We start from the raw sequence: 25,391 nt of genomic DNA, 5'->3' as shown, positions 1-25,391 counted from the left end.
CAAGCGCCACGCACCCCAGATGCAAGGCCTGGGGGTTCCGGGCTATTCTGGGGTGCCCAATTACAACTTTTCGCGTGTCACGCTGTGAACGGTGCACCATTAAGCACTTTGGCCGGACGCGGGTTTGCCCACATATTGGAGAGGCGCCCGAACGAATCATTTGCCATGTCAACATAGAGATGTTTGGTAAATTCAATGGTGGCATTACAAGGCAGTTCAACGCATCCTTCAACTTGATCCGTACGTCTAACCGGCCTGATACACGGCAAGGGCCGCAACCTGCGGATTGATCAGCGCCAAGTTATACGGAGTCACGTACAGGTCCAGATCTGTCAGGGCTAGGAACATGGTCCCGTTCATGGCTGCATCACCCGCCCAAGTCGACACGTCGGGCTGAAGCGTGTGCGCAGTCTTGTCTCGGATGCTCACGTTCAAAAGAGGCGAGTAGGTCACGTTCAGCTGCGACACCCACCCGGCGAACCTCGGCTCCTGTACGTTTGTCGCCGTTGCGTAGCTGTTGTTGGGACCGACGAGCTGCCCCGGGCTGTCCCACTGCAGGAGGACTTTCCGGCCAGGGTACGACAGCGGGATGCTCCTGTTCTGGCTGACGGCGGGGGCACAGTCCAGCAGCTTGTCGGTCGCGTTGATGCAGAGCTGAGTGAGGGACGCCCGCGGTAGACAGCGTGTTGCTCGCGCCCCCGGAAGTCTCATTCTAGGCATCGGAGCCGCGGATGCGGGCTGGGTTGGGCTGGTTGAGAATGCGCAACGCCAGAAAGTTTTGCCAGACTAAGCGTGTTTGGTTACACGGACAGCTCGAGATATAGGGCGCCAGGAGGGTCCAGGCCCAGCTCTGGGGGATGCTGGGCGTGTGCCACTCGGGCATGGGGAACTGGCCGCCGAACTGCCGAAATATCATCTGCTGGCGAGCCTCGACGGTGATGCTCTGGAGGAGCAGCTGCGCGGCAGGGCCCGAGTTGAGATGGGGCAGAAAGCCATACACGCCTGCCTCGCCCCATCGCGTGAGCTTCTGGTTGAAGTCGAGGAACTCGGGCACGTTGGACATAGGGTAGTTGTATGTGCACTGCTTCGGCGCCTGGGGTCCTAGATGTTTGTCAGGACCGTCGCATGGCCAATCTCTTGGTCCGCCATGTGCTGCAGGAGGAAGCGGTCTTTAGCACTGAGTCCGTTGGCCTCGAACTCGTCGACGCTGAACATGGCCAAGCCCCAGTGGAAGAGGTCCAGCTTAATCCACTCCTGGTAGAGAGCGAGGGCAAGGGACTGGTAGTCAAAGTCGCTCTGCACGCGATACACAGGCGCCGAACCGTTGGTCCCGATGCCGCCGCTTGGAGTGAAGGGCGCGGGCTGATCACCGTGGAGCTCGCCGTCGGCCGGATATTTGTACGAGTCGCTCGGAGGAGGCAGAGACGGTATGGCAGTGCCCACAACCGAGGCCGAGAGCGCGCCCGTAGTGGTAGTAAGGAGGCCGGTGAAGGGGCCGTGAAACGTGACGTTGGCGTGAGGCACGGCCGCTGGCGGAACCTGACCTCGGAGGCACAGACGGGGAGGCATGGGCACAGCTCCATAGCGTGAGCCCAAGGCCGAATATGCAAAACAGCATCCTGCGTCTGGATTGCTGTCTTTAAGTTGATGTTATTATTATTATTATTATTATTGTATTTTGCGTCCAGCGACCTTCAGGTCGCTCAGGTCCCCGAGACGGGGCACAGGACGTGCTGAGCTACTGGGAGTCTACAATCTACTTATCGATACAGCAAAAGCGGGGTGAGCCATGACCTTGAAACGCGCAAACGAAATGGGCGCCAACCCGCAGTAGCTGCCTTCCACAGAACGTACACAATCCACCATCCAGCATTTCATCGGCTCAAAGGCTCCTTTGCTCAGCCTGTTGCCCGTCAGCGGGACGACCAGGCGCGACAACATTGTCTTTCATATTGGCCTCAACGAGGCAAACTTCGAACGAGATGAGGAGCTGCAATGCAGCTCGATTGACCCGGGCGGGACAAAGGGTGTCGCAACACCCTCCGCCTGGCCGAGTCGAGGAGAGAATACGCACACAAAGGAAAGCGGGGAAGGAGGGGAAGAGGCGCAGCCGCCTAATGGCGAAGGCAGATCGTCCCGAAGAACGAGCTTGCCTTCGCCACCTTGACGAACCGGTCGAAATTTCTTCCTATTGCTCGGTTGACCGCCGCGGTCGGTGAGGGCGCCAGCCTCATCCGAACTTGCGGCGGGATCTTCCTGCAGTAGAAAAGATGTTTTGGCTCTTTTCGTCGCCCACACGAGCACGTCAGTCGTGCGTCGTCGTGGTTGAACCTTTCATGGTAGTCAGCGAAGTCCCCATGGTGGGTTCTTGCTGCGAGCAGGTGGTGGAGGAGAGGTCGTGGGATGGTAAGTTCTGGCGGGCAGCCAGTCGTGGCGTCAAGGTCGAGGACCTTGTATTGCTGGGGTGCAGACACTTCCCACCAGGCTTTAAACGCGTCTTTTGGTCGCCGCCGAGCGACCTTACGCAGATATGCCAGCGTCGGGAGAGCATCTACCGGTTCGGGTTGAGAGGTTCCCGCCTTAGCTAAGGCGTCGGCCTGCTCGTTGCCTGGGATGTTGGTATGGCCGGGAATCCAACGGATCTCGGTGGCACCATGTTCTGCGGCCAAGGCCTGGAATTCCAGGAACTCATTCTGGGACGAGTCTGACGGCATGCCTCGCAGGCACGACGCGACTGCAAGGTTATCGAGGCATACGGCGATTCGCTCTGGCCCTGGGAGACCGAGAGCAGCACGGAGGCCTTCAAGGGCGCCCTTGGCCTCAGCGTCGAAGACTTCAGCGGGACCCAGGCGCCCGTTTCCATCGAGGACGGTGAGTCCATCCAAATGTATTGCATAGCCGTACCCTGCGGCTCCCTCTGCGGAGAGGGATCCGTCTGAGTAGACGATTGCTGTTCGTGGAGCAACTGACCGGAGCCAGTCGCGGAAGTTGGCCGCTGATTCCTCCTTCGGTGCAGTTTGCAGGGGCTGGCCGCTGGCGAATCTGCGTGGAAGGAGCTCTGGCCTGGCGCATCTGGCTAGCAGCTCGTCAGTGCGACGCAGTCTGGTCCGGAAAGGCTTTCGTGGAAGCTGATACTTGAGCTTGATGGCCCTGTTGATGGCGGGGGCCCGTATCGGCTTCGTTCGCGTCACAAGTGGATGTGCTTCATCGAGGGACCTGAGGCGGGCCGCGAAGCGTATTCGGTACGACTCGAGCAGTTGCGAAACTGGCGGTATACCAGCTTCCCGGTGCCTAGCGCTCAGCGGCGTGGTCTTCAGATTGGAAGGATGGCCCGCACGGCCGTATGGAGCGACTTGTCCATTCGCCGGATGAGGTGTCTTATTCCTGAAGGCCCTTCCTCACCGGTTGGGTCCATCGCGGGCTGGTCATGCCCGGGTACCATGCCTCTGCTCCGAAGAGGAGTTGAGGCTCGATGCAGGCGCGGACGGCTCTCGGACCGCACTCGGCAGGGTCCCCGGTTGGTGTTCGTCATTCCCTGGAGGTGGTGGGCTACTCTTTGCGCTTTGGCTGTCCACTTCTCGACGTGGGTCTTGAAGGACAGGGTGCTGTCGAGCCAGATGCCTAGCCAGCGCATGGCGCATTCCGGCCGCTTTTCCATCTCGCCATGGAAGACTGGCGGTGCAGTTCTCGGCTTCGTTCGGGAGAAGTGCATGACTTCGGTCTTCTTGGGGTCAAAGGCTATCGCATTTTCGGTACCCCATTCCATGAGTTCGTGGACGTGTCTTGACGCTTTGCGGGCAGTCTCCTCCAGATTGTTGCCGACGCAAAGGATAGCGGTGTCGTCTGCATAGCCGAAGCGTCCTTTCGGGCTGCTCAAGCGGTAGACTGGCTCCGTATACAGCAAGAACAGAATGGGAGAGGCTGGTGAACCTTGTGGCAGTCCGCACTGCAGGGGTGACGACGGAGTCGTAACGTCCTGATAGCGGATACATGCCGTTCGGTCATGCATGAAGGAGCCGGCCCAGCGAGCGACGTTCGAGGGCCACCCCTGCTGTCGAAGGCGGAGAATGAGTCTGTTACGGAGGACGGTATCGAAGGCACCTTCGATGTCCATCGTCACGAGTGTGGCCACCTGCTTGCGTGCGAAAGCTTCCTCAATGTCGTGGACTAGTGCCGCGACGAGGTCAACGGCGGACCTTTTGGGCAGTGCGCCGGCTTGTTGCGAGTGCAAAACACCATAGTGGACTGATGCCCACGCCAAACGGCGTGCAATCAGCCGTTCGAGCCCCTTACCAAGGCAAGAGAGGAGCGAGATCGGCCGCCAGGCGCGGGCCTCTGACAGGTTCCGTCGCCCTGGCTTTGTGATCATAACCACTTCCGCTTCCTGAAGGCTTGGGGTGGTGGCCGATGTTGAGACAGCCCTGGTACAGCTTGTGGACAAGGTTCCCAATGGCGTGCCAAACGGCACGGAGCATCTTGACAGTGATGTTATCAGAGCCGGGAGAGGTGTTACCCGTTCGCAGGGTTGCGTCCCGGACCTCCTCGAGGAGATGTCCTGGGAGAATGGAATTGTTCTCACTGGATCCACTGGGACCCACGGGTCCGTGATGTCGTCCTGCGAGGTGCGGCGTTCGAGCGTTGCCCGTCGCAGTGCGTTGGCTTTGTCCAGCTGGGTCTCGTAAACTGCATCGTCCACTTGCAGAGGCGGTGGTTGGAAAGCACCGGGCGATCTCAACCAACGGACTGCCCTGAAGACGGATGCGCTGTCCGTAAAGCTGTCAATGAGGTCGCGCCAGTAGCGGCGCTTGACTCGTCGCACGACTCTCCGGAAGGTCTTTTTGGCGAGCTGAACCTCACGACAGAAACCGAGAGGGAAGACTCTCCTCACCGCGCGATACTCCGCCGCCGCCAAGACGCATTCCTCCGTCCACCAGGGTGCGCTGCGCGCACCTTTGCGGACCGGCCGGCCTGCAGCCTTGGCGGCAAACTGAAGTAGGTTAGTCACTGCCAGGGCAAGTGAATCCAGGTCTTGAGGGGATGCGGTCGACGGCTGGATAGCCGCCACACCGTTTTCAACCATCTCGATAAAGCGTCGTATTTCCTCGTCAGAGGTGAGACGGACCTTTCCAGTGGGTGGAGGCGTTACGGCGAGTTCGGGAGGTGATATTGAGCGTGAAGTGGTCGGAGCTGGTAGCGAGGTGGTCCTCGACCACCGCGGCGGCCAAGGCAATATTAGAAAGCAAGGTCTATCGTGTTGCCATGAGGTTTGTCGGGACGTCAGCCGGATTGAGCAGATTCAGACCATTGGCCGTCGCCCATGCAGCTACAGCCTCACCGCGACCTTCGATGCGGCCGGCTTGCCAGCTGTGGTGTTTGGCGTTGAAATCGCCAGCTACCAGACATCTGTCAGGTGCTGGCCATCGGAGTAGTATGTCAAGTGCCTCGTCGTACGACGGTTGGCGGTAAATGTTGACTAGAGTGATGTCGTTGACCACGAGCCAGAGAATGTCACGTGTTGCCGTGGGCCTTCTCTGATCTACCATCAGTCCCGGCCTGCGGCGGACATAGGTCATGACCCTGGGTCGGGTGCTATTGTTCTCCCAGCTGTCTACCGGGGAGAAGGTGTCGTAGGCGGGATGCGTTTTGGTAAGGCATCGGCCCCCCTTTGTTTCTGTCCATGGCTCCTGGAGTAGAACCACATCATATCGTTCAGAGTCCGCGAGGGCAAGCGCGCAGTCGTGTGCTGGCGGGATCTTGCCCACGTTGGCTTGGAAGACTCGCAGAGTCTTATTGCCACCTCTATTTGTACGGGGGTACCTCGTCATGGAGAGACGGAGTCCTGGGCGATGCGCCGCTTCTTCGTGGAGAGGCAGATCTGTGCCGTTGACCTCCCGGAGGCTTGGGTGGTGGGGCCATAATGACAGGCGGCGGGGTTATGGTCCTGGTAGGACTTAGGGTCGAGGTGACGCTGCCACGCCGTGGCGCAACATCTTGAGATTGAGCCGGCTGGCCGTCGTTTTGAGCAGCGCTTGAGGTCGCGGGTTGGGTTGCGTCGGTTCCGAGACGGCCCTCCCTGTCAGATCCAGGCGTCGCCGTCCGTTCGGTGATGCCGCCCGGCGTGAGGGCGTCATCCCGCGCGGGTGGCTCTGATCGTTCTACGCTCTCGTATTGTTCCTTTCGCTGGGCGGACAGTTGAGCGCCCAGCTCTCGGACGCGAGATTTCTCTTCTCTCGTCAGACGGCGAATGACGCCGTGTGATCGTTTCGGGCGCGCAGGGCACTTCGCAAAGTCTGCGGCATGAGGCCCGAGACAGTTCGCGCACCGCTCGAGGGCTACGCAGATCTCGGCGTCATGACCGCGCCGTCCGCATCGCTTGCAAGACGCTTGTCGATCGCAGGTGTGTTGGGCGTGAAAGTCCCAGCACTTGTCGCACTGGCTGGGCAGGCTGGATCTCTCGACATATCGGGCGAGCCGGCTGGATCCAAACAGCCTCCAGGGCTTGTGCGTGGGTTCGAGGAATGATACAATCAATGTACAGGTCAGGGCTCATTCGGCTTGCGCCTGGCGGAGCGCACCCTGATGGGTGTGAGGCCGGTCTGGCAGGCGATCTCGTCTCTGGCGGCTGCCTCGTAGTCCAATTCTTTCCCATATAGGTCGGTGAGGGTGTGGGGGCAGTTTGCCACGGCATAGGTGTACCATCTCTGGCTGATCTCCACATTTGTCACGCCCAGGTCCTCAGACCACTCGGACTGTCGTTGGACGATAAGGTCCCGAATAGTTGCATCCGTCGTCCGGATGGCCCATCCGGAGTTCACCTTGAAAGCGGCTGGGACTTGGTGAAGGCCGATGCCGACTTTGGCGGCGACGTGGGTCCGGATTGCGTAGCTGTTGTGGTCCCTAGCTGGCGCTTCGGCCGGGAGCCGCACGAAAACCCGGAGGTCTTCTTTCGGTGGGGCGGGGATTGGTCGTCCCTGGAGACGGGAGATTGGCTGTTGTGGCTCTTGTTGTTGCGGGGCTGCAGCAACCGTAGGGGCGTGGCCCCCGGGCGGTTGGCCTGCGGTGCGACCGGCGGCGACGCTGCTGTATGTCGGCGCCGGTGCGAGTCGGAGATCGGAGGGTGTCTGCCTCCAAAGGTCAAGAAAGCGGTTGGAGAAGTGTTCTGCAAAGCTGTGTTCGAGACCAGATGTGAATTGCTTCGCAGTCTGCTCGAATGATTCGCAAAAGGCTCGGAAGACTGTCATTTTAGCGTTATGGGCATCGGTTTCGTCGCCGGCAAGTTTGTTGGCTGCATCAATTATGGACACCGGCTGGAGCCTGCTGGTCTCAGCGGTGCCGGGCCGGTCCGGGGCGGGGTCGCACCACGCTCCTTCCGTAGCGGCGGCATGTGAGAGACGGACTAGAGGCGACGACGGCGTTGCGGCCGGTCGCCGGAATGTCGATGAGAGACCAATAGGGCGGGTCACAATAGGAGAACTGTCACGGAGCTGAGATGCACGGGCTAAGCGAGCAAGGTTAGGCGGAGTATGAGCACCCAGATCAAAGGGATCTGAGCTGGCATGCGAGCTCGTGGCAGATGCCATGGCCGCAGCCGAAGCCAGCGCAGAGCGCTGCTGCAGAGGTTGGCGTGCACGTGTTAGACAAATAGGTTAGGATAGCGCCACTTTCTTAACAATAGCATGCCAAGAAAGTGTCATGGCAAAGGAAGGTGTTTGTGTTCCACCCACCACATGTGGTTGGGGAAAAAGTCTAGGGTAGGATATCCTGGTGATACATCTCGCAACGCGGCGATAAGAAGCAACGACGAGCTGAGATACGTTATAGAACATGTTTTTACATCAATGTCAAACCATGACGACTTGCCCTATCCTCTTCGATTTCTTCATCAAATACGGTGCCAGGCAGCTGTTGTCATCATATCAATCGCAATCTCATCACCGAGGCAATTTAACTTTTCTCGCAGACAGAGACAGTTATCACAGACACACGGAATCGCTACAATACAGATGCTGTAGCTGCTATTGAACATCGCAGGCACCTGCCTTAGAAGTCATATGTTGTTACCATACAGTGCTTAAGGGGCCAAAAAGAAATCGTTCAAGCAAGGTACCGACAGTGCCAAAAGTCTTAGGCGGGGTACATCGTGCAGCCAAATTAGGAAATACAGTCAAGCAACATCAACCAACCAAGCAAAGTAAGCCCCTCTCGTCAAGCAAACCAAGTAAAGCAAAGGGTCCGGTCAACCAAGTCAAGCAAAGGGGTCAAATTTTGCTTTACTTGGTTGATGGACACACTGGTGTGTAGCACCTAACCACTCCATCTAACAATTCTGAGGCTCTGAGGCCGGTCGGAAATTCGGGGCCCTTCCCCCGTCAGCGGGTTCCAGGCACGGCAGTGAAGCCGTAATAGTAGTCAGTCTTTGGCCGAGGCCGGGTGACTGAGAAAGCCCACGAAGTCATGGGCCGGCCGCAAGCCCCCTCGAGGGCCTACGGGGCAGAGAGAAAAAGAAAAGAAAAAGGAAGCAGAGAGTGTAGCAATGTTAGTCGGGGGTGTCACGGCCAGAACTAAGCCTTGACGGCTATCCCTGTATTGGCTCTATGGACGAAGTTTCTAGCTTAAGGGGTGGAAGAGAAAGAAAGAAGAGAAGCCCAGTAGGCAGAGATTTACATACAGCCTTGGGGTGTAGTCCGTGCACGGGCACGTGCACCCCGTTGTTAGTTCTGATCTCGTCGTTACAGGGGGTTCGCCCCGATGGCGATTGTCTTCTCCCGCAGGAGCGTTCGATCCGGGGCCACTTCGTGGTCATGACAGTCGGCGAAGTCCCCGTGCCTACTCCTCGTAGCAAGCAGGTGGTGGAGGTGTTGTCGATTGGTGTGCAGCTCCGGGGGGCACCCGGGTGAGGCCTTGAGCTCTAGGCTCTTGTAGCTCCTCGGGGCCCCCGCGGCCCACCAGTCCAGAGGAAGTCGTGGCTGCTGGGCGGCAGTAAGGGCCGCAAGGCGGCAGAGGTCGGGGCCGCGAGACGGCAGACTTGGGCTTGCAGAGATGTGTGTATTGCGTGTGTGTGTTCTTCTCCCGGGGCGGCCCCTTTTTGGGGTCTCTCGGGCTCTATTCCAATGAGTCATCTGCTTATCTCCCTATCGCACGTGACCTCTGCTCCCGTTGTTCTGACAACTAGCCACACTAACCCCACTTTTGGTCGGGCTAGTTAGGCAGAGTGGTCGGCCGGTTAGTCAGGGCCTTTATATACCCTGCTCGTTGTAACATCATGCGCATAATATGCGGGGTAGGTAGTTATAGGCCAGGTATGTATTATTAGCCAGCCAGTCACAGCCGCCTAAGCAAGATGTAGCGGGGATGATTCCTACGGCTAATAGGACATTGGGTACTACCTAATGAAGTTGTCGACGGCTGCTGATGCGACTATTACGACAAGTTGTGTGGCTTATCGTGCGGCTACTTGGGCGAACCATCGAATAATCCTATCGATGGCTGCATGATACGAACATCGACAGCGCACTGCAACATTAAGGCTCCCATCCACCTCGCCAGTGTATAGCATTAACCGAAGTAGCGTGCATATTATAGCACCCAACAGGCTGCAGTGCTCTATAAAATAGTTCTAGCCTTCATGAAGCGATGCTGCAATATTCCTGCTCTTTCTCAACATTATCGCAACTCCTCGAGCCCGCGCCTCTACTGTTCCAAGACACCCCGCTTCGTATCAACCCTAGTAGGTCACTCCAATCTGGGGAATAACTGGACTGATAGCTAACGCATGCGAATTTATCCTTGCCCGATCATGGACGAATTAACGAAGGCAGCGGCTAAGAAAGAGCTAGATAGCCTGATGGAAGAATGGAACAAGAAGGAGGCCGTGCTTGATAAACTGTTGCAGAACGCCGCCTCTTTGAAGGTGCTGGCCGAACGAGGCTCAAGCTCAAGGGCAAGGAGGGGAGGGGAGGTATCAGAGGATTTTGACACACAAATCAAGGGGCTTGAGGCAGAGGCGGCTCGCCTCCGAAAAGAGCAACAGCGGGTATGGCTCAAAATCGAGGAGCTGCAGAGACAACAACGCTAGTCGCATGTAGCAGCGGTACATTCCCCAGTCACAAGGCTGCCTTCTCGCATTCATCATTCAAGCCATGATATTCTACAATGTCCTAGTGACGGTGATGCAGCTGTAATTGAGAAATCCTTCCGCTATTCTTGGGGGGAAAATTGGCCAGCTTCCAAATCTCTGATCATGGCTTGAGAGCTCCTCAGCAACCGTTCCATCTTTTCATAATGCCCTTCTTCGTCAAGACTGTTGTCTTGAAGGTATTTCGTGTAGTGTCGAGATGTCTCTAGGCGCTGATCCACGTTTCGTCGCATTTGTAGAGGATCGGGTGATGGAATGCCGCATAATGCAGGAATGTTCCGGAGGATGTTCTGTTGAAAGATGAAGTCAAGGTCTACCGGGTCTATCAGCACATGAAGGATAGACCATCGAAGGGGGTCCTGGAAACCCCAGTCAGCCGCCAGTTGAGAATGATACTCCGACTTCTGTCTAGTAGAGGAAAGAACGCGGAGGAACTCTGACGACAGATCAGGGAGTCCTTTGTCATTCCCGGTAATCCACGTAGGAGGTATGGAGGCGCATCGCGGAACGGTTGCTGTGTACTCCCAGTCGATGACGCCACGAATGTTCAGCTCACCGTCCACGAGGATATTTTGACAGCGGAGATCTGGGTGAGCTAGGAAGAACGTCTTGTCAGAGGATTGAATGGCGAGCCGTTCTTCGACCTCTGGTTGACTGATGAATTGTAGCGCGAATTCCTGTCGTTCGGCCTGCTCGTAACCAAGACGTTTCTCAGGCACCGTCCACATTTGGTGGAGAAGGCAACGTTGGTCCTGGAAAAACTCTTGGGGAGTGGCATTTAGACTGCGGGAGACCGTATGACCGGCGGCATGGAGTTCGCTTTTGCGCATCGAGAAGGCGCCGACGAGATCCAGTGTATTTTCGGCGTCACCTTCAACAAGAGATCCTCCTTGCGTGAACGGCAGTTTCCGAAGCTCGGCGAACAAATCGATGAGTTGCTCAAGAAATTGACGTCGATATGGCTCTGAACTGCCCTTGAGTGTCGTCTTCGTTAACGATTGACCTTTGATGTGTTCCAGAATCATGAAACATTGGGGCTCCGAAGTATCTCGACGAAGTTGGCTTCGGCCGTACGTATATATGACGGGAACGGGTATTGTTGTCTTGTGTCGGAGGTACCTGTGAACATAATGTTAGCCGCTGAGAAAACATCATTTGGATGGAGGCCACTTACCGCATCGTGGAAACTTCACTACGCATTTTGTCCCATGCATCTTGCACTGCTGGTTCATGGGGTATTCGGATGATTCGTGTGGATTGGTCACTGAACTCAAGAACAAAGCAGGTATTGAAGCTGCCTCGGTGTCGGGCTTTGATCTCGCATGTCTGATTGTTGTGGTGCTCGGATGCTAACGACCGAAGGGCATCTTCGTCGATAGCTTGGAGGAATTCGTTGACGTTGCGGTCAATCTGCTCGTCTGTCAACGGCCACGTGTCGCGCTGCGTCAGTAGCACAAAAGACCTGTGGATGAAAGTAAAAAAACCGATGCGGATCTTTTGGATGGATCTTATGAACAGGATCCAAGATATCCAGAGAGATGAGAGGCGGCGCTTAATGATTGTAAACATTATAGATGGCGAATGAACGGATTATCTGGTAATAGACGTGGTATCGAAAGAGGGAAATCCCAGCTCCTCCCAATGACGTGCATGTGGTTCAGGAACCGGAAGCACTGCCACATAACACAGCCACGACTTGACCTGTGGCTTATGGGCTTGCGACTAATCGTGCCCGCCCCCACTTTATTGGGATTCGCTTTGGCTCACCCACTACTCGTCCCACAGAGCCTCCATGGCGTAGTGGTGACACGTCTGGAGCCTCTGCGTCGCAGAGGGGTCGGTTCGAAGCCGGCTGGAGGCACCCCTGAGCGAACAGGGTACACCCGGGTTCCCGCCCGTCAACAGGGAACAGCGTCATGAAAGAACACAATCGGCGTACCAACCACCATCAATGACTAACACAACCACGCTTCAACTTCGACACATCGCGCTTCAGTTGCTGGGAATAGGATGCTGAACACTTGGAGAAATTGACCTTCAAGCAGGTCTGTCATGGAGTGAAACAGTGGTACGGTTGGCGCAGCGTAAGATGATCGATCTGTGGGGCTTGGGGAGTCAAGGAACAAACGTGTTGAACTGTACTCTAGACAGTGTAAAGGCCTTATAGGGACCTCCCTCCGGGCGAAATAAATCCTACTACTCGTCCCACAGACCCACGTAAAGTGGGTCCTCACCACCTGTCTGTGTCAACCACCTGGCTGTGTCACTTTACGGCTTCAACGCCAACTTAATTTAATAATAAAACGGCAAAAAAAGTAAAAAATTGATGCATACGATAATTGAATACTGGCCGCAATAGTCTACCTATTTTTGACTTTTGTAGCTTATAAAGCTGATCGTTGGGCTTCCTTTTCGGCTTTCTTAGCCGCCCGGGCTGCCCGTCGCTCCTCGAGCTCAATCGCCCTTTTCTCCCTCTTTTGCTTCGCCAGTACCAACTTTTCTGCTTTTGCAATGCGAATATCTTCCTTTGACTTCGCAATAGCCCTCCATTCGTCTACAGTCAGTACTCCACCGCTTTGAAGGTGGCGGTTCTTGTATTTCTTCCGGCCTTGGCGTTGCTGCTCGGCAAGCTTGGTATTGTACAGATCGACCATCGTTTGCTTTAACTCGTGGCCTTGGGAGATTGCACCTTTAACGTAGCGTTGAAGGTTATGTACGAAGACCTCCTTCTCAATATCATCAATTGGGTCAAACTCAAGGAGACGTTGGCCAACTGATTCAAACTTCCGTACGGTATGGGGTACCAAAGGGGATGAATACGGCTCTGCAGGTAGCTCTGTCGGCGGCGTCTGGTCCCGTACCCTCTCTTTGAGTCTCTCGAGGATTGGCTTTGGATTGAATGGGTGGATTCCTGTTTTTTGAATGCCGAGAGGATTGTAGACTCCTTGAAGGCTTTGACGCGGATTGATTGGATCATAGCGAGGAACTCCAGCTTGGTGATTTTACTCGCACCACTGCGAATAGCAAAATCGACAGCCCGACTGTGGTAATGTTTATACGGCTGAAATACCACGACGTCAAGCGGTTGAAGGAGATGCGTAAGATGCGGAGGCAATGCAAAGAGCACAATATTATGGGCTTTAGCGTACTCGATAAGGTCAAGGGTATGGTGGGAGCCGTGGCCGTCAAGGAGCAATAGCCTCCAAGCACCTTTGCTCTTTGCATGCTTATCGAAATGTTGAATCCACGCTAGATTGAGCTGATCGTTCGTAAATCCCGTTTCCGTAACACCAATAAGGGTATCGCCATCTAGCTCCTTGATGCCGTACCACTGTTCGAGGTGGACCTTGCCGGATAGGATCAAAACGCAGGGATGTATCGACCATCGGCAGAAATCGCTTCAACGGCTGTTGCCGACTCCCTGTTTTCCTCAATACCAAAGTATTGCGATCGCCTTGATTTCGTGACGACAACTTGGTCCCTGCCAATACCAATACGGAAGCCCGTCTCGTCCATATTCCAGATATCAGCCGGGTTAAATTGTTAATCCCGTACGAGGCAATCGTCTCGTGGAGCTTCTTGAAGTACTCGGTAACGTGCGGGACTGATTCGGCAAGCTTGCGTTGGTTATCGAGTACCTTTTGCTTCATAATATGATATCCCTTGCGTTTAATAAAACGGGATATCCAGTTTTTGCCAACAAAGCATTGGGAGTCGAAGGGTTCGTTGCGGGTACCATCAGGGGCCAAGCCCGCACGGCTGGTTGTGAATGCATTTCTTCTGATTGACCTCATTGAGGTGACCGCACCTAATCGAGCCTTGCGTGATAATATGTGATGTCATTATTTTATTGCAGGTAGCTTGACAGCGCTTGTTCGAGTAGCAGAGTTTTGTGAATGGTGATGGCTACCGGTATGTCTATTTCTACATGCGCCACTCGATGCCTTATATGTCAGACATCCAGCTCCATAGCTGCCAGCACTCATTCTGCGCCTAAGAGCTATACTTCGACAAGCTGTCTCGGAACTATGCCATGTCGTTGGCTGGGTCACCTACGGCGTACACGCCGAATGTAGGGCGGATGCAGCATCAACCAGGCAAGACACAAGGCTGCCGCAGAGAACTACTGCAACAACCCTGGCACCTACATCGAAAGGTCATTATCAGCTTCGGACCAGGGTTCATGTCACCGCCAAACAAGGCCGCTGGGCACTAGAGCGAAACATTTCATGACGCCCTGCCCTGCTTAACAGGCAACCATAACTTACCACCACCTTTTTGCTTAATATGGGGTGCATATAGAGATCACTCGGCGTGGCTACACCAACTTCACGTATATAAATCTGGCCCAATAACGGATCAATTGAAAAGCTGATTGCTGTATTAAAGCTGTCGTGTAAGGGCCAGTTTTAGGACTGTATGAGAAAGATAGAAGACGCTGTAACCCGAATGTTTTGTCAAAATCACACTTAGGACTAGCGCCGTCAAGGTTAGTGGTGGGATGAACCTTTATCCGCCCGTTGACGGGTAATAACTTACTAATAAGTTTTCAAATTATCCTTGTATCTGCGTGCCTCCTCTTTCCATCCAAGCTTATCAAATAAAGCCACTACTGCATCGGCAGCTTTGCTGTCTGTTAGATATGATAACGGAAAATATATTTTCGGCTGCGGCCACAGCTCTCCAGGACGGATCTCAAAGTTAAAAATAAGTGGTTGATCATCGAAAAATTCCCGCTCCCCAGATGGCGCTTTGCGAGCTTCACCGCAAGTTTCGGCATTCGTGCTTTTCCTCAGGAGGGAATTTTGGAGGGACGGATAATGATAACCTTCGGGAATTTGAAGGATGGACAAGATCTCACGCACTAGCTCTAGCCCCTCAGCAATACCAGGGGCGTTCTTCAGTCGTCCCCCCAGTGTGTAAATGTCAACAACTCGGTCATGTTTCCACAAGGACTCGAAAAGATAGACCTTGAATCGGGTTCGGGACACATCAACGTGATCGCAAGCCACCGCGCCGAATTCGGTTATCTGAGGTGTAGTGGGGTGTGCAGGCTGCATCTTTGTTTCTGCAAAGTATTCTTCAATGAGACGTAGAGCAGGTACCAACAAGTCTTTCCCATCATCAATCTTCCGAATCGCTTGAAAAGAAAGTTCAGAGATTGGGGTTTTGGTGACCATGGACTTTGCCGATAGGAACCAATAGCCTTTGAGTGTTATGCTGCCAGTACGGGGGAACTGCACGGCAAGGTTACCCTGGGTCTTGAAATAAGGCGATAGACTATTGTAGCAAGTAGGCTGCAACAACTCCTTTTCCTCTTTCTTAGTCAAATTGAGGTGACTTGCAAGCAGATGGTAAGGCTGTAGGTCCAGCTCAACGCCAGGCACTTGGCCAAGCCTGGCCATCGCCTCTTCGGTCGATAGCTCGCCGAAGGGGTCCCGGGCGCTCACATGGCTGGAGTAGCCCCTGGGTTTGAATCCGACGCGAATGATACTTCCTGAGCTCTGAAAATTTTGGCTTATTTCCAGTGGATGATAATCATGCTGATGCTCGGACTCCTGGTTGCCTGGTATTGGACCCAAAAGAGGTGTAATGTGATGTGCAAAGAAGCACAAGTACTGGTATTGCTTGTTGATATCGTAGTTGGCAAGCAGGAGCTGCTGTCCTAGGACAGGGCCTGCTCGTTTCCACCACTGATGCTGCGCTTGGTCATCAAAATGAAGAGCAAGATCCAGGGCTTCGAATGGTGTTGCGCTCATTGCGGATCTCGTGGACAGGTCGTAGTGTTGCGATTGGAGATATATGTCTGAGTATCTCGCATTCGAGAGGGAAGTCTTTGTGAATATGGGTTGGGCCTGAGAGATGGTGATGAACATGTCTTTATCTTAGGAGTCAGACCAATTAATCATTTATACCCAGCTGGGGGATGTGCTACTCGAGATATTTGGGCAGCCACTTGACCCCCGTGCGCGTCTAACAACAGCTCCGTACTGCCATTGGAAACTAATCTCCGCCTGGGGTTGCAGATCAGCTGCAAGCCAAGCATATAACATTTTAGTACATTTTGGAGCAGTTGTAAGCAATCTTACATTGCATGTTGTCATGATATTGTGACGTTGCAATGATATTGTGACGTCATGATATTGTGACGTTGTCATGATATTGTGACGTTGTCGTGATATTGTGATGTTGTCATGATATTGTGATGTTGTCATGATATTGTGACGTATCACAAGCTAGAATGTCATGGGTGTGCATCATATTTGCAGGGTGGACAAGCTCCAAAAGAGAGGACGGTCGGCGTGTATCAAATCGCCGGTTCAGAATCCCTGTCTGACTAATGTACCGGCAGGTAACGTCGTACGACTGCTTTATTAGCATGCCAGATGCTTAAAAGTGAACTAGAGTCCGGAAAGTATTCCGCGACGGCATTCATGCACGCGATGCAACGGTCCGTCCAGATCACCGATGGAGGCTTGGCGGCGCATTGCTCGTAAAGCAACTTTAGCCGATCTAACGCCTAACCATAGTCGTCTTCTGTCTCGCCACTTAGGAACGCGAAAGCGACGGAGAACGACCGCTGGCAAGCATCGACGCTAATCATTTAAAAAGTGGCATCTCGTAACCTTATTTGTTCGTCTTATAAGTGCAGTTAAGTGACAAAATATCCGAGTAGGCTTGCAAGTACTCTAAAGACTCTAGATAAGTAAATAAGACGGCCGTTACTCGACCGTCCGGGCCTAATTGCATTCGGTTCTAAAAGCCTTCGCTGTCTAAGTAGTTAGAAAGAGCATAAATAGTGCTTTGTCCCTCCTAAAGATCTCGTCTAGTGGTAGCGATGCGATTATAGATGTCTTGCTAAGTATCTAAAGTGTTACTATTGTCACGGCGAGCGAAAGGAGACTGCAGACAAAGCTAGCAAGATACTCTGTAACGAAAGAATACTAAGATGAAGAGGAAAGAAAACCACATAACTCCTAACGCCGTGACCTCCTCATATCCTCCCTGTCGCTTCGGACCTGGATGACGCGGCTGCCCGTACCTACCGTCGGAGCTGCCCGTGCCCGTGCCCGTCCGCGGGTTCCGTGCCCGTCCGCGGGTGCCGTGCCCGTCCGCGGGTGCCGTGCCCGTCCGCGGTTTCCGTAGTAGTCCCCAGGTGTGTCACGGTAACCCAGGGGTCCCGTGCCGTGCCCGTCCGCGGTTTCCGTAGTAGTCCCCAGGTGTGTCACGGTAACCCAGGGGTCCCAGGTAGGGCCCTGACAACACACAGGATATCAGCCTCCAACAGGCTGACCCCTACCATCTACACTATGCCAAACAGCCACACCAACCATCAACATTATGCACATAGGTCTCGCAGGGAATTCTTCAAGGAATCGGGTCTTTCTCTTCCACTTGCAAACTTCCTCTCTCGGGACTATGGTGCAACCTATAGAAATAGGTCTCGCAGGGAATTCTTCGAGGAAACGGGGATGCTTTTCGATACCTAACTTTCTGTGGTTAAACAGACGTTCAACCACTGATCAGTGTTGGGTCGTGGGTATTCGTGCTGTGCACAGGGTGATAGAGAATACGAATCAAAGGTGCTAAAGAGCTATGCCCGTGACTGTTGTATTGGTAATCTATGAAGAGAAGAGAAAAGATGAAGAAGAATGAGGAAGGAGGAGAAGAAGGAAGGAAGGGAGGAATGAAGGGAGGCGTGTAACCCCGGTCCGAATGTCTTCCGAGACCCTCCTATAAAGCCTCCTTCTCGCGTAGGGCCAGTAGAGCCCATGTCCCCACATAATGAAGTCCTCCGCATCTAGACAACCTTAGCATTTAATATATATTAAACCTATAGGATATATATTTAATTTAAGTTAAATTAAATAGGCAAGAAATTTTATATGTTCGATTTAATGCGAATCTACTAGGGTTACATTCGATTTAACCTCGAATCGAAGGGGTAATAATTTTTACGCATTCGATTCGATGCGAATCTGCAGAGGCCCCGTTCGATTCTAACGCCAAGTCTTGGCGTTCGATTCGATAGATTCGTAAGATGTCCGTCCCTGGCAGGGGAAACAGCAGCGGAAGGACAAGGATAGGAATAGCCACGGTTATATGTCAACACTACTCAACACACTTGGATTCAACGCAATTTTGCACTCGACTGATCAACCACACCAAGCCAGTCAGTTGACAAGGTAAATTCAATGTCACTGGGATGCCTGGTGGGTTGAATGGAATGACTTGGAACCCTGATTCCAGTCCTGAATATCTCCTCTTGGCTCTTTCTTCGTGCTCACAAGTTTACTTTCCGCGCTCTCTCAGAAAGGCGAGTAATAAAGACTTAGGTAGGGCTTTGAATGGCGATATGAGAAGGAAACTCCTGAGTGTATGTAGTTGGTTTTCGTTAAATCGAGGCCGGGACTGTCAGCAATGTTAGTTCTACTCCAGCCCGTTGCGGCATTAGTCCACCACAGGGTCAACTTACTAGTATGAGGCCACTTTATCCTTGTACGTGTTGGCCAGATCCGTCCAGCCCAGAACCTTGTAGAAGGCCACGAGTGCGTTCATTATCACCTCGTCATTCATTCCAACGGTAAGGAGGTATATTTGGGGGTCCGGGAATCTTTTCGTGGGAGACAAGGTCCAGTTCGCCATCATGACGGGTCGGTAGTCCTCGGGAGGAGGTGTCCCAAAAGTAAAGTCGGGCCGGACGTTGCTCCGATACCCTTCAGGTATCTCGAGAAGATCCCACAGCTTCCTCAGGAGGGTCAGACCATCAGCACATTGAGGATCTTCCAGACGTTTCCCGCCAAGAGTCCACATGTTCTCTACCCGATCCCATGATACTACCTGGTCGGTGACGTAGAATTTCAGGCGACTTCGCTCGGGAGCGCACAGGTCGACGCCGAGAAGGAATGGGGCAATGGCGCTATCTCTTGGGTTTCCGTCGTCTTGTAGGCCGAGAGAGTTGCAAAGGTGTTGCACGGGCTCCTTCAATCCCGAAAGGGCGAGCGTCTCGATGGAGGCGAGAATGAGCTTTCCTGGCGAAATTCCAGTCGCCAGCGACTTCATGCCTGGGAAGAAGTAGGCCTTGGCGCTGATACCGCCATTCTGGAATTCTACCGCCAGGGTTTGCTGACCTCGTCCGGACATGGGGAGGGGGGCTTTTTCCTTGAGCAACCGACTTTCTTCATCAGGAGTCACCACAAGTTCGTGCTGGAAGTGCCTGAACCGGGCTAGATCGATGGTGTCGTCTATACTTGCAAGGCGGGATAAGCATTCGTCTGGTGCCGACTTGTTAAAAGCATCGACGCCGGATTCTGCCAAGTGCGAAAGTGGTTCGAACCCAATCCGCACGATATTATGGAGGAGATTCCAGCTGAGCTCGAAAGGAACGCCATAGGTGGTCACATTGCTCCACCAAGGCAGAGGTGCCTGCCCAGCGACAGGGAAGGTGCCGAGGTATGGAACCAGAAGTTGCTGCAGGAGATGGAGGCAAGGAAGCTGGTCTTTCTGCGGATACTGAGCATCACGCAGAAGCTTGAGCAATTTGGGTTCAGTGTGTTCCCACCAACGTCGCTGGTCGTCATTGGGAAACCTCAAGTTCTTGCCGAGGAGACGGAGTGCCTCTTCTTCAGGGCGCAAAATCTCAGTTGCCATGGTCCTTGTATGGCAGGGATGCGGATACTAGAGCGAGATGAAAGATTGGGTGTTGTAGAAGTGGACTGTACAGGAGTCATAATCTTCGCTGCTGGCCGCAGGACGAGGTGCGGCTTTGAATTCTTTAAGTACGATTCTATATAAATTGTAAGTGTCTGCGAACATGTACGGTAGCGCGGCAAAAAGAGCAGTCAGGTCACCACCCTAGACCTCATAACACCCCCACCCTGGTCAAGACCCCCCCCCCCTTTCCCATTCAGCCGGCGCCTTCGCTCGGCCAAGCTCTTAGTTGCCGAGGCCCGAGGTCTTTGATGCCAAGGCAAAAAGTGCGGAGGAGGAGCTGCGTGCTGCTTTAGGTCCCCTAAGGGTAGATCGCATCGTTATTTGCCTCGTGAACCTCGAAGCAGCGACACGCTTACAAGTAATAAATACATGATCTTAAACTGTACTAAAAGAAGCTTAAGTATATTTACTTCTACTAATAAATACTTCTAAGTAAAATTATACTTGTTGTTAACGTTAGGATAAACTACTCTGCTATATAAAATAGGGGCACCCCTAAGGGAGGGCTAGTTTATTTAAGTACATAGGTTTTTTTCTATCTAAAACTTATAAATAAAATATATTTATAAAGTATATAAAAGAATATAAAATATTAATAAAGTATTAATTATAAATATTATAGCCTAGCTAATTATAAGAGGGACTAGCTAAAAAGTAAGCTATAGCGCCTTAGTAATTAAGATCTTATAAAGTATAAATGTCACGGCGAGCGAAAGGGGACTGCAGACAAAGCTAGCAAGATACTCTGTAACGAAAGAATACTAAGATGAAGAGGAAAGAAAACCACATAACTCCTAACGCCGTGACCTCCTCATATCCTCCCTGTCGCTTCGGACCTGGATGACGGGGCTGCCCGTACCTACCGTCGGAGCTGCCCGTGCCCGGAGCTGCCCGTGCCCGGAGCTGCCCGTCCGCGGTTTCCGTAGTAGTCCCCAGGTGTGTCACGGTAACCCAGGGGTCCCAGGTAGGGCCCTGACACTACCCCCTCCTTCCGGAGAGCTCGCCCCGAGCTCTGACCAATGCCGTAATGCCAATACCCAGAGACATACCTACTTCGTTACCCGCCGTCGCCTCATTTTTGTGTTGTCTTGCCGTTGAGTCGGGAGGTCGTCATCTGGTGTGTCTAGGGCGACTTGGTCCGTCGCCGCTGCTTGGATCCATGCAGCTAAGCGGCCCGGAGGGCCAGGCTTATCGGGGTGGGCGTTGTGGAAGTGTTGTAGGGCTAGCGGAGCGTTTTTGAAGTTACTCGCTAGATACCAATCTGGGTCCGGGTCCCAACCCTTCCAACTAACCTGGTATTGCAGCTTTCCCCTGGCAATCCTGGATGCAAGGACTTGGTCGATCTCCCACTCGGATTCCCCCTGTATGACTACCGGCGGGGGCGGTTCGTAGGTCTGTCCTGGTACCGGATCCGAGGGCGCTTTAAGTAGTCGGCTAGCGTTAATAACCCGGTGGATTTTCATCGTTGGTGGTAGGTCCAATTCGAAAGCGTTTGGCCCCTTAGCCGATAAGACCCGAAACGGGCCTAGGTAGGGTTGATCAAGCCGTCACTCGGGCGTCCCGTTGACCAGTGTCCCTTTTCAGGTATACCAGGTCGCCTACCTCCCAGTCGACCTCCTACGGCGTTTATCCGCCTGCCGCTTGTATTCCGCCTGCTTGGTGAGTAGGGTTTCCCTCGCCCACCGGACCCCCTCGGCGGCCCGGGAGGCGAACTGCTGCGCCGCTGTTCGCCCTAGCTGCTCTCTGGGGGGGGCCGTCGCTGTGGGTGGCGCCACGGACCAGTCGAACGACATTCGGGGTAAGTATCCCATCTCAAGCTCCGCAGGTGCTAGACCGATGCTCTCGTGTGGGTGGGTTGAGTGTGCGAAATCCAAGCAGGGGAGCATTTCGGACCAGTTATCCTGGTAGTAGTCTAGATAGGGACGGAGCTTTGTCTGTAGGAACTGGTTTATTATCTCGGTCTGACCGTCCGTCTGAGGATGTTCGGCCGTAGATAGCTTCATCTTCGTCCCCACGAGGCGACAAAGTTCGTTCCAAAAGCTCGAAATAAACTGCGGCCCGCGATCTGACGTAATGGTCTCCGGTGCGCCGTAGGTCCTCCAGATATGCTCGTAGAAAAGCCAGGCCATATCCTGCGCGGTACAGGTCGTATATGTCGGTAGGGAGAACGTCCTCTTGCTCAACCGACAGACCGTAACGAAGACCGCCGTATACCCCTTCTTGTCTCGTGGCATTGTCTTAAAGTCCATAGAGATGTGCTGCCAGGGGCGCTCCGGAATTGGCAGTGGCTGGAGTAGTCCCGCTGGTCGGAGGCGGGAGTCTTGGGACCGCTTGCAGTCCGCGCAGTTCGCGCAGTAACGGTCAATAAAACCTCCTATCCCGAGCCAGTAGTACCGTCTCGTTAAGATCTTCCTCATCTTATTCCGGCCGGGATGTGCCTGACTTCGCGGACGGTGCGCCTCGTGACAAAGGGCAGTCCGTAGGTTCGCCTCGTCGGGGACGACTAGTCGTCCATCGTAACAGAGGAGGCCACTCTGGACTTGGAACCGGGAGTCTGGTATCTCTGCTTGCTCCTTTCGGAGCGTAGCGAGGTGAAGCCAGTTTGCCTGGAGGATCGCTTCGATAAGCTCGAATCCTTCCAGTAGGCACCCATCTCTAGAGTTTGGGGTCTCGGCTTGTCTTGCGGAACCGGGGGTATATATGGCAATAGTAGGGTCGTCTCCGCCTGCGGCGCCTGCGGCTATAGCAGCCCTCCCGTCGTGCCCCTGCAAACTGAGTTGCTGGGATTAGGATCTGCGAGCGGTTCAACTCCTTGAGCGCCTTCTGTAACTGCACGTCCTGGGCCTTGCGGGAAAGAGCGTCGGCGACGACGTTTTGCTTGCCCGGGCGATAGTGGATTTCGAATCCAACCATAGCAAGGGTCTCGATCCATCGAGCTTGCCGTGCGTTTAGCATCCTCTTTGTAGCGAAGTACTGGAGGGCTTGGTGGTCGGTGAAGATCTTGATGACTCCGGGAGCGACTAGGGATACAAGGGCATCCATTCCTTCAGGCACACGATAATAGCCAGGAGCTCCTTATCGTGTATCTCATAGTTACACTCCGCTGCGTTCATCGTTTTCGTAAGGAACGAGACCGGGTGCCATTGTCCATCGTCCGCTAGTTGTGAGAGCACGCCCGCGATAACCCCATCCGACGCGTCAGTCTCTAGCTTCGTCTCGCGGTCCTCTATGAAGTGGACGAGGACTGGCGCGGTAGTTAGAGCTGTCTTTAGGGTCTCGAAGGCCTCAAGGCACCGGTCGTCGAAATCCCACCTACTCTCCCTGTCAAGCGGTTTAGGGTCGGCAGATTCTACCGTAGTTACGGATAAACCGACGGTAGAAGTTGCAGAATCCGAGGAAGGACTGCAGCTCTTTTTTGCATCGTGGGGTCTGCCAGGTCAGGATAGCCGAGACTTTCCTAGGGTCGACGGAGATACCATCCGTACTAATAATAAACCCAAGGAAATCCGTCTTTGTGACACCGAATTCGCATTTCTTGATGTCTACTTGAAGACCCGCTTCCCGAAGTCGCTCTAGAACGAGCCGTACGTGTCGCATATGTTCCTTCTTATCTTCGGAGAACACGAGGATATCATCGAGGTAGGCCGTACAGAAAGAGTCGAGGTAGTCCCAAAGGGTCGTGTTAATAAACCGTTGGAACGTACTAGGCCCGTTGCATAACCCGAAGGAAGGACCTTGTAGTGGAACTGGCCGTAACGCGTGCGGAAGGCGGTTAGTTCGACTGAATCCGGTTCGAGCCGGATCCGGTGGAACGCCTGCCTAATATCTAGCTTCGTAAATATCTTCGCCTTCGCAATGCGGTCTAGGGTCTCGCTAATAAGAGGATAGGTACCGATCCTTCTTAGTTAGCTGATTGAGTTCCGAAATCTACGCAAAAACGCAGCTTGCCATCCTTCTTTTTTGCAAAACAGACAGGGGATCCGAACTGTGCGCTGCTTGGCTCAATGAAGCCCTTCTGGAGACTATCCTGTAAATACTCCTTCATAGTCTCCAGCTGTTCGCGGTTAAGGCTGTACAATGGGTGCGTTCGTAACGCAGCAGGCCCTGTTAGTTCGATCTTATGGTCTACCCCTGGGCGGGACGGAGGCATCCTATTGCTGTCCTCGCGGGAGAACACGTCGGCTAGGTCTGCGAGCTCTGGAGGTAGCTTTTCTGCGAGGAAACGGTCGTCCTCGTCCTGTTGGTTATCCTGCTCGCCCCTTTCCCCGAGCGCCTTATCGATCATGTGAAGGTTGAGGAAAGTCACATCTTCGTAGGCATGCCGATGGTCCTTCCTGCGACGGATACCTGCGTGGAATGCTGGTGCCGAAATCATCAGTATATCGAGATCCTGCGCCCTCCGTTGGTACCGTGGCCTGATATCCTTCTGGCAGGGTCTCTCCACTCGATGCCCGCCAGTGCTCGGTTCATCTTCCCCAGGTCATCCCCTCGATGAGTAGAGTACCGTGGACGATGTTGCCGTGGGCCGATGGTGCTCGTGGCCCCTGTTGGTTCCTGTATCGCGGGAGAGATCTGGATGATATGGGCCGCGCCGTCTTCTTCCTGGTCCTGTCTTTCTGCTTCTTCCCAAAGGTGGTCTCGCCGCTCTACGTCGGCCTGAACTCGTAGGAAACTGGCTTCGGTACATAAGACGAGAAGCCTTAAGTGCAATATCCGGGATCCAGTCCCTCTGGGCTTCCAGCTCAGGAGGGAAGATAAGGCGACGACGGCGGCAGTCGAGACGGATATCGAAATGGCTCAAGAACATAAGTCCTACGATCAGGTGGAAATCGTTCCTCGTCCCTAGGTCGGCCTCAAGGATCGGTTGATCGCGGAAAGTCCGCCCCTGGAGCTGGAAGTCTGCTTGGATAGAAGAAGTGATACACTGAGCACGACCATCAATTCCCTTAATATAACGCGGCGCTGTATAGCTGCGTCTAGGGAGGTCGAGTCGTTTAGCTGCTGGCTTTGTTAGGCGTGAGTTGCCTAATAGCCACGTTTGTGCTCCGGTATCCACAAGGATGCGTACTGAGATAGCGAGACCATGTTTGCGAATCGTGCTATTAATCACAAAACTAGGACCGCCAATTAAGTGATCAATTGTCGATAAGTTCAGGTTCTCAGTAAGCTTGCGAATACTTAGGATATAGCCTGTGCGGGAGCCTTTGCTCAGGCTATGGCATTTCCCGCTACCTCGAACTCCTCATCTTGATCGTCCTGCGACTCGCTACCTTCGCTGTCCGACCCTTCCAATAACGCTCTCAGTTGGTCGTTTACCGTCCCCACTGCCGCCACAAGTGCGGCCACTCGTGGGGATCCCTTTGTCGGACAGACGGCAGCCTGATGGCCCGGTCTTTTGCAAACGAAACAGTTCCCCTTAAAGGTACCATCAGACGGCAACGTGGTAGTCGGCGGGGTCGAGGGTCGCTGGGCCCGTAACTCGGTTTGGGGAGCGAATCGGACTGCCTTTGACCGAGGGAGGCGGATTATTCCTCGGTCTGGG

General features: G+C 53.9%; 4 protein-coding genes across 4 annotated transcripts; all 4 read right to left on the bottom strand.

Moving 5' to 3' along the window:
- Positions 1 to 246: 246 nt before the first annotated feature.
- HRG_08575 (reverse transcriptase (RNA-dependent DNA polymerase) domain-containing protein) lies at positions 247 to 5,573 on the bottom strand (the record flags this gene model as incomplete). Its single annotated transcript, XM_044867046.1, has 11 exons — positions 247 to 712; positions 768 to 1,101; positions 1,179 to 1,539; positions 2,173 to 2,239; positions 2,299 to 3,291; positions 3,498 to 4,196; positions 4,294 to 4,538; positions 4,580 to 4,695; positions 4,741 to 5,004; positions 5,123 to 5,246; positions 5,397 to 5,573. The coding sequence occupies 11 exons, from the start codon at positions 5,571 to 5,573 to the stop codon at positions 247 to 249; spliced, it is 3,846 nt and encodes a 1,281-aa protein (XP_044717933.1).
- Positions 5,574 to 10,197: 4,624 nt separating this feature from the next.
- HRG_08574 (phosphotransferase enzyme family domain-containing protein) lies at positions 10,198 to 11,704 on the bottom strand (the record flags this gene model as incomplete). Its single annotated transcript, XM_044867045.1, has 2 exons — positions 10,198 to 11,254; positions 11,310 to 11,704. The coding sequence occupies 2 exons, from the start codon at positions 11,702 to 11,704 to the stop codon at positions 10,198 to 10,200; spliced, it is 1,452 nt and encodes a 483-aa protein (XP_044717932.1).
- A 6,740-nt stretch (positions 11,705 to 18,444) lies between these two features.
- HRG_08573 (tryptophan dimethylallyltransferase domain-containing protein) lies at positions 18,445 to 19,279 on the bottom strand (the record flags this gene model as incomplete). Its single annotated transcript, XM_044867044.1, has 2 exons — positions 18,445 to 18,547; positions 18,612 to 19,279. 2 exons carry the CDS (start codon positions 19,277 to 19,279, stop codon positions 18,445 to 18,447), a joined length of 771 nt encoding a protein of 256 aa, XP_044717931.1.
- A 1,619-nt stretch (positions 19,280 to 20,898) lies between these two features.
- Positions 20,899 to 21,312, bottom strand: HRG_08572 (uncharacterized protein; the record flags this gene model as incomplete). The annotated part of the gene is made up of 1 exon (XM_044867043.1): positions 20,899 to 21,312. One exon carries the CDS (start codon positions 21,310 to 21,312, stop codon positions 20,899 to 20,901), a length of 414 nt encoding a protein of 137 aa, XP_044717930.1.
- Between the last annotated feature and the right edge of the window lie 4,079 nt (positions 21,313 to 25,391).

This window comes from Hirsutella rhossiliensis (assembly GCF_020360975.1).
Source record: "Hirsutella rhossiliensis strain HR02 chromosome Unknown scaffold00010, whole genome shotgun sequence".
In the NCBI taxonomy this organism is placed as follows: domain Eukaryota; kingdom Fungi; phylum Ascomycota; class Sordariomycetes; order Hypocreales; family Ophiocordycipitaceae; genus Hirsutella; species Hirsutella rhossiliensis.
This window is presented reverse-complemented; position numbering and strand designations above follow the sequence as displayed.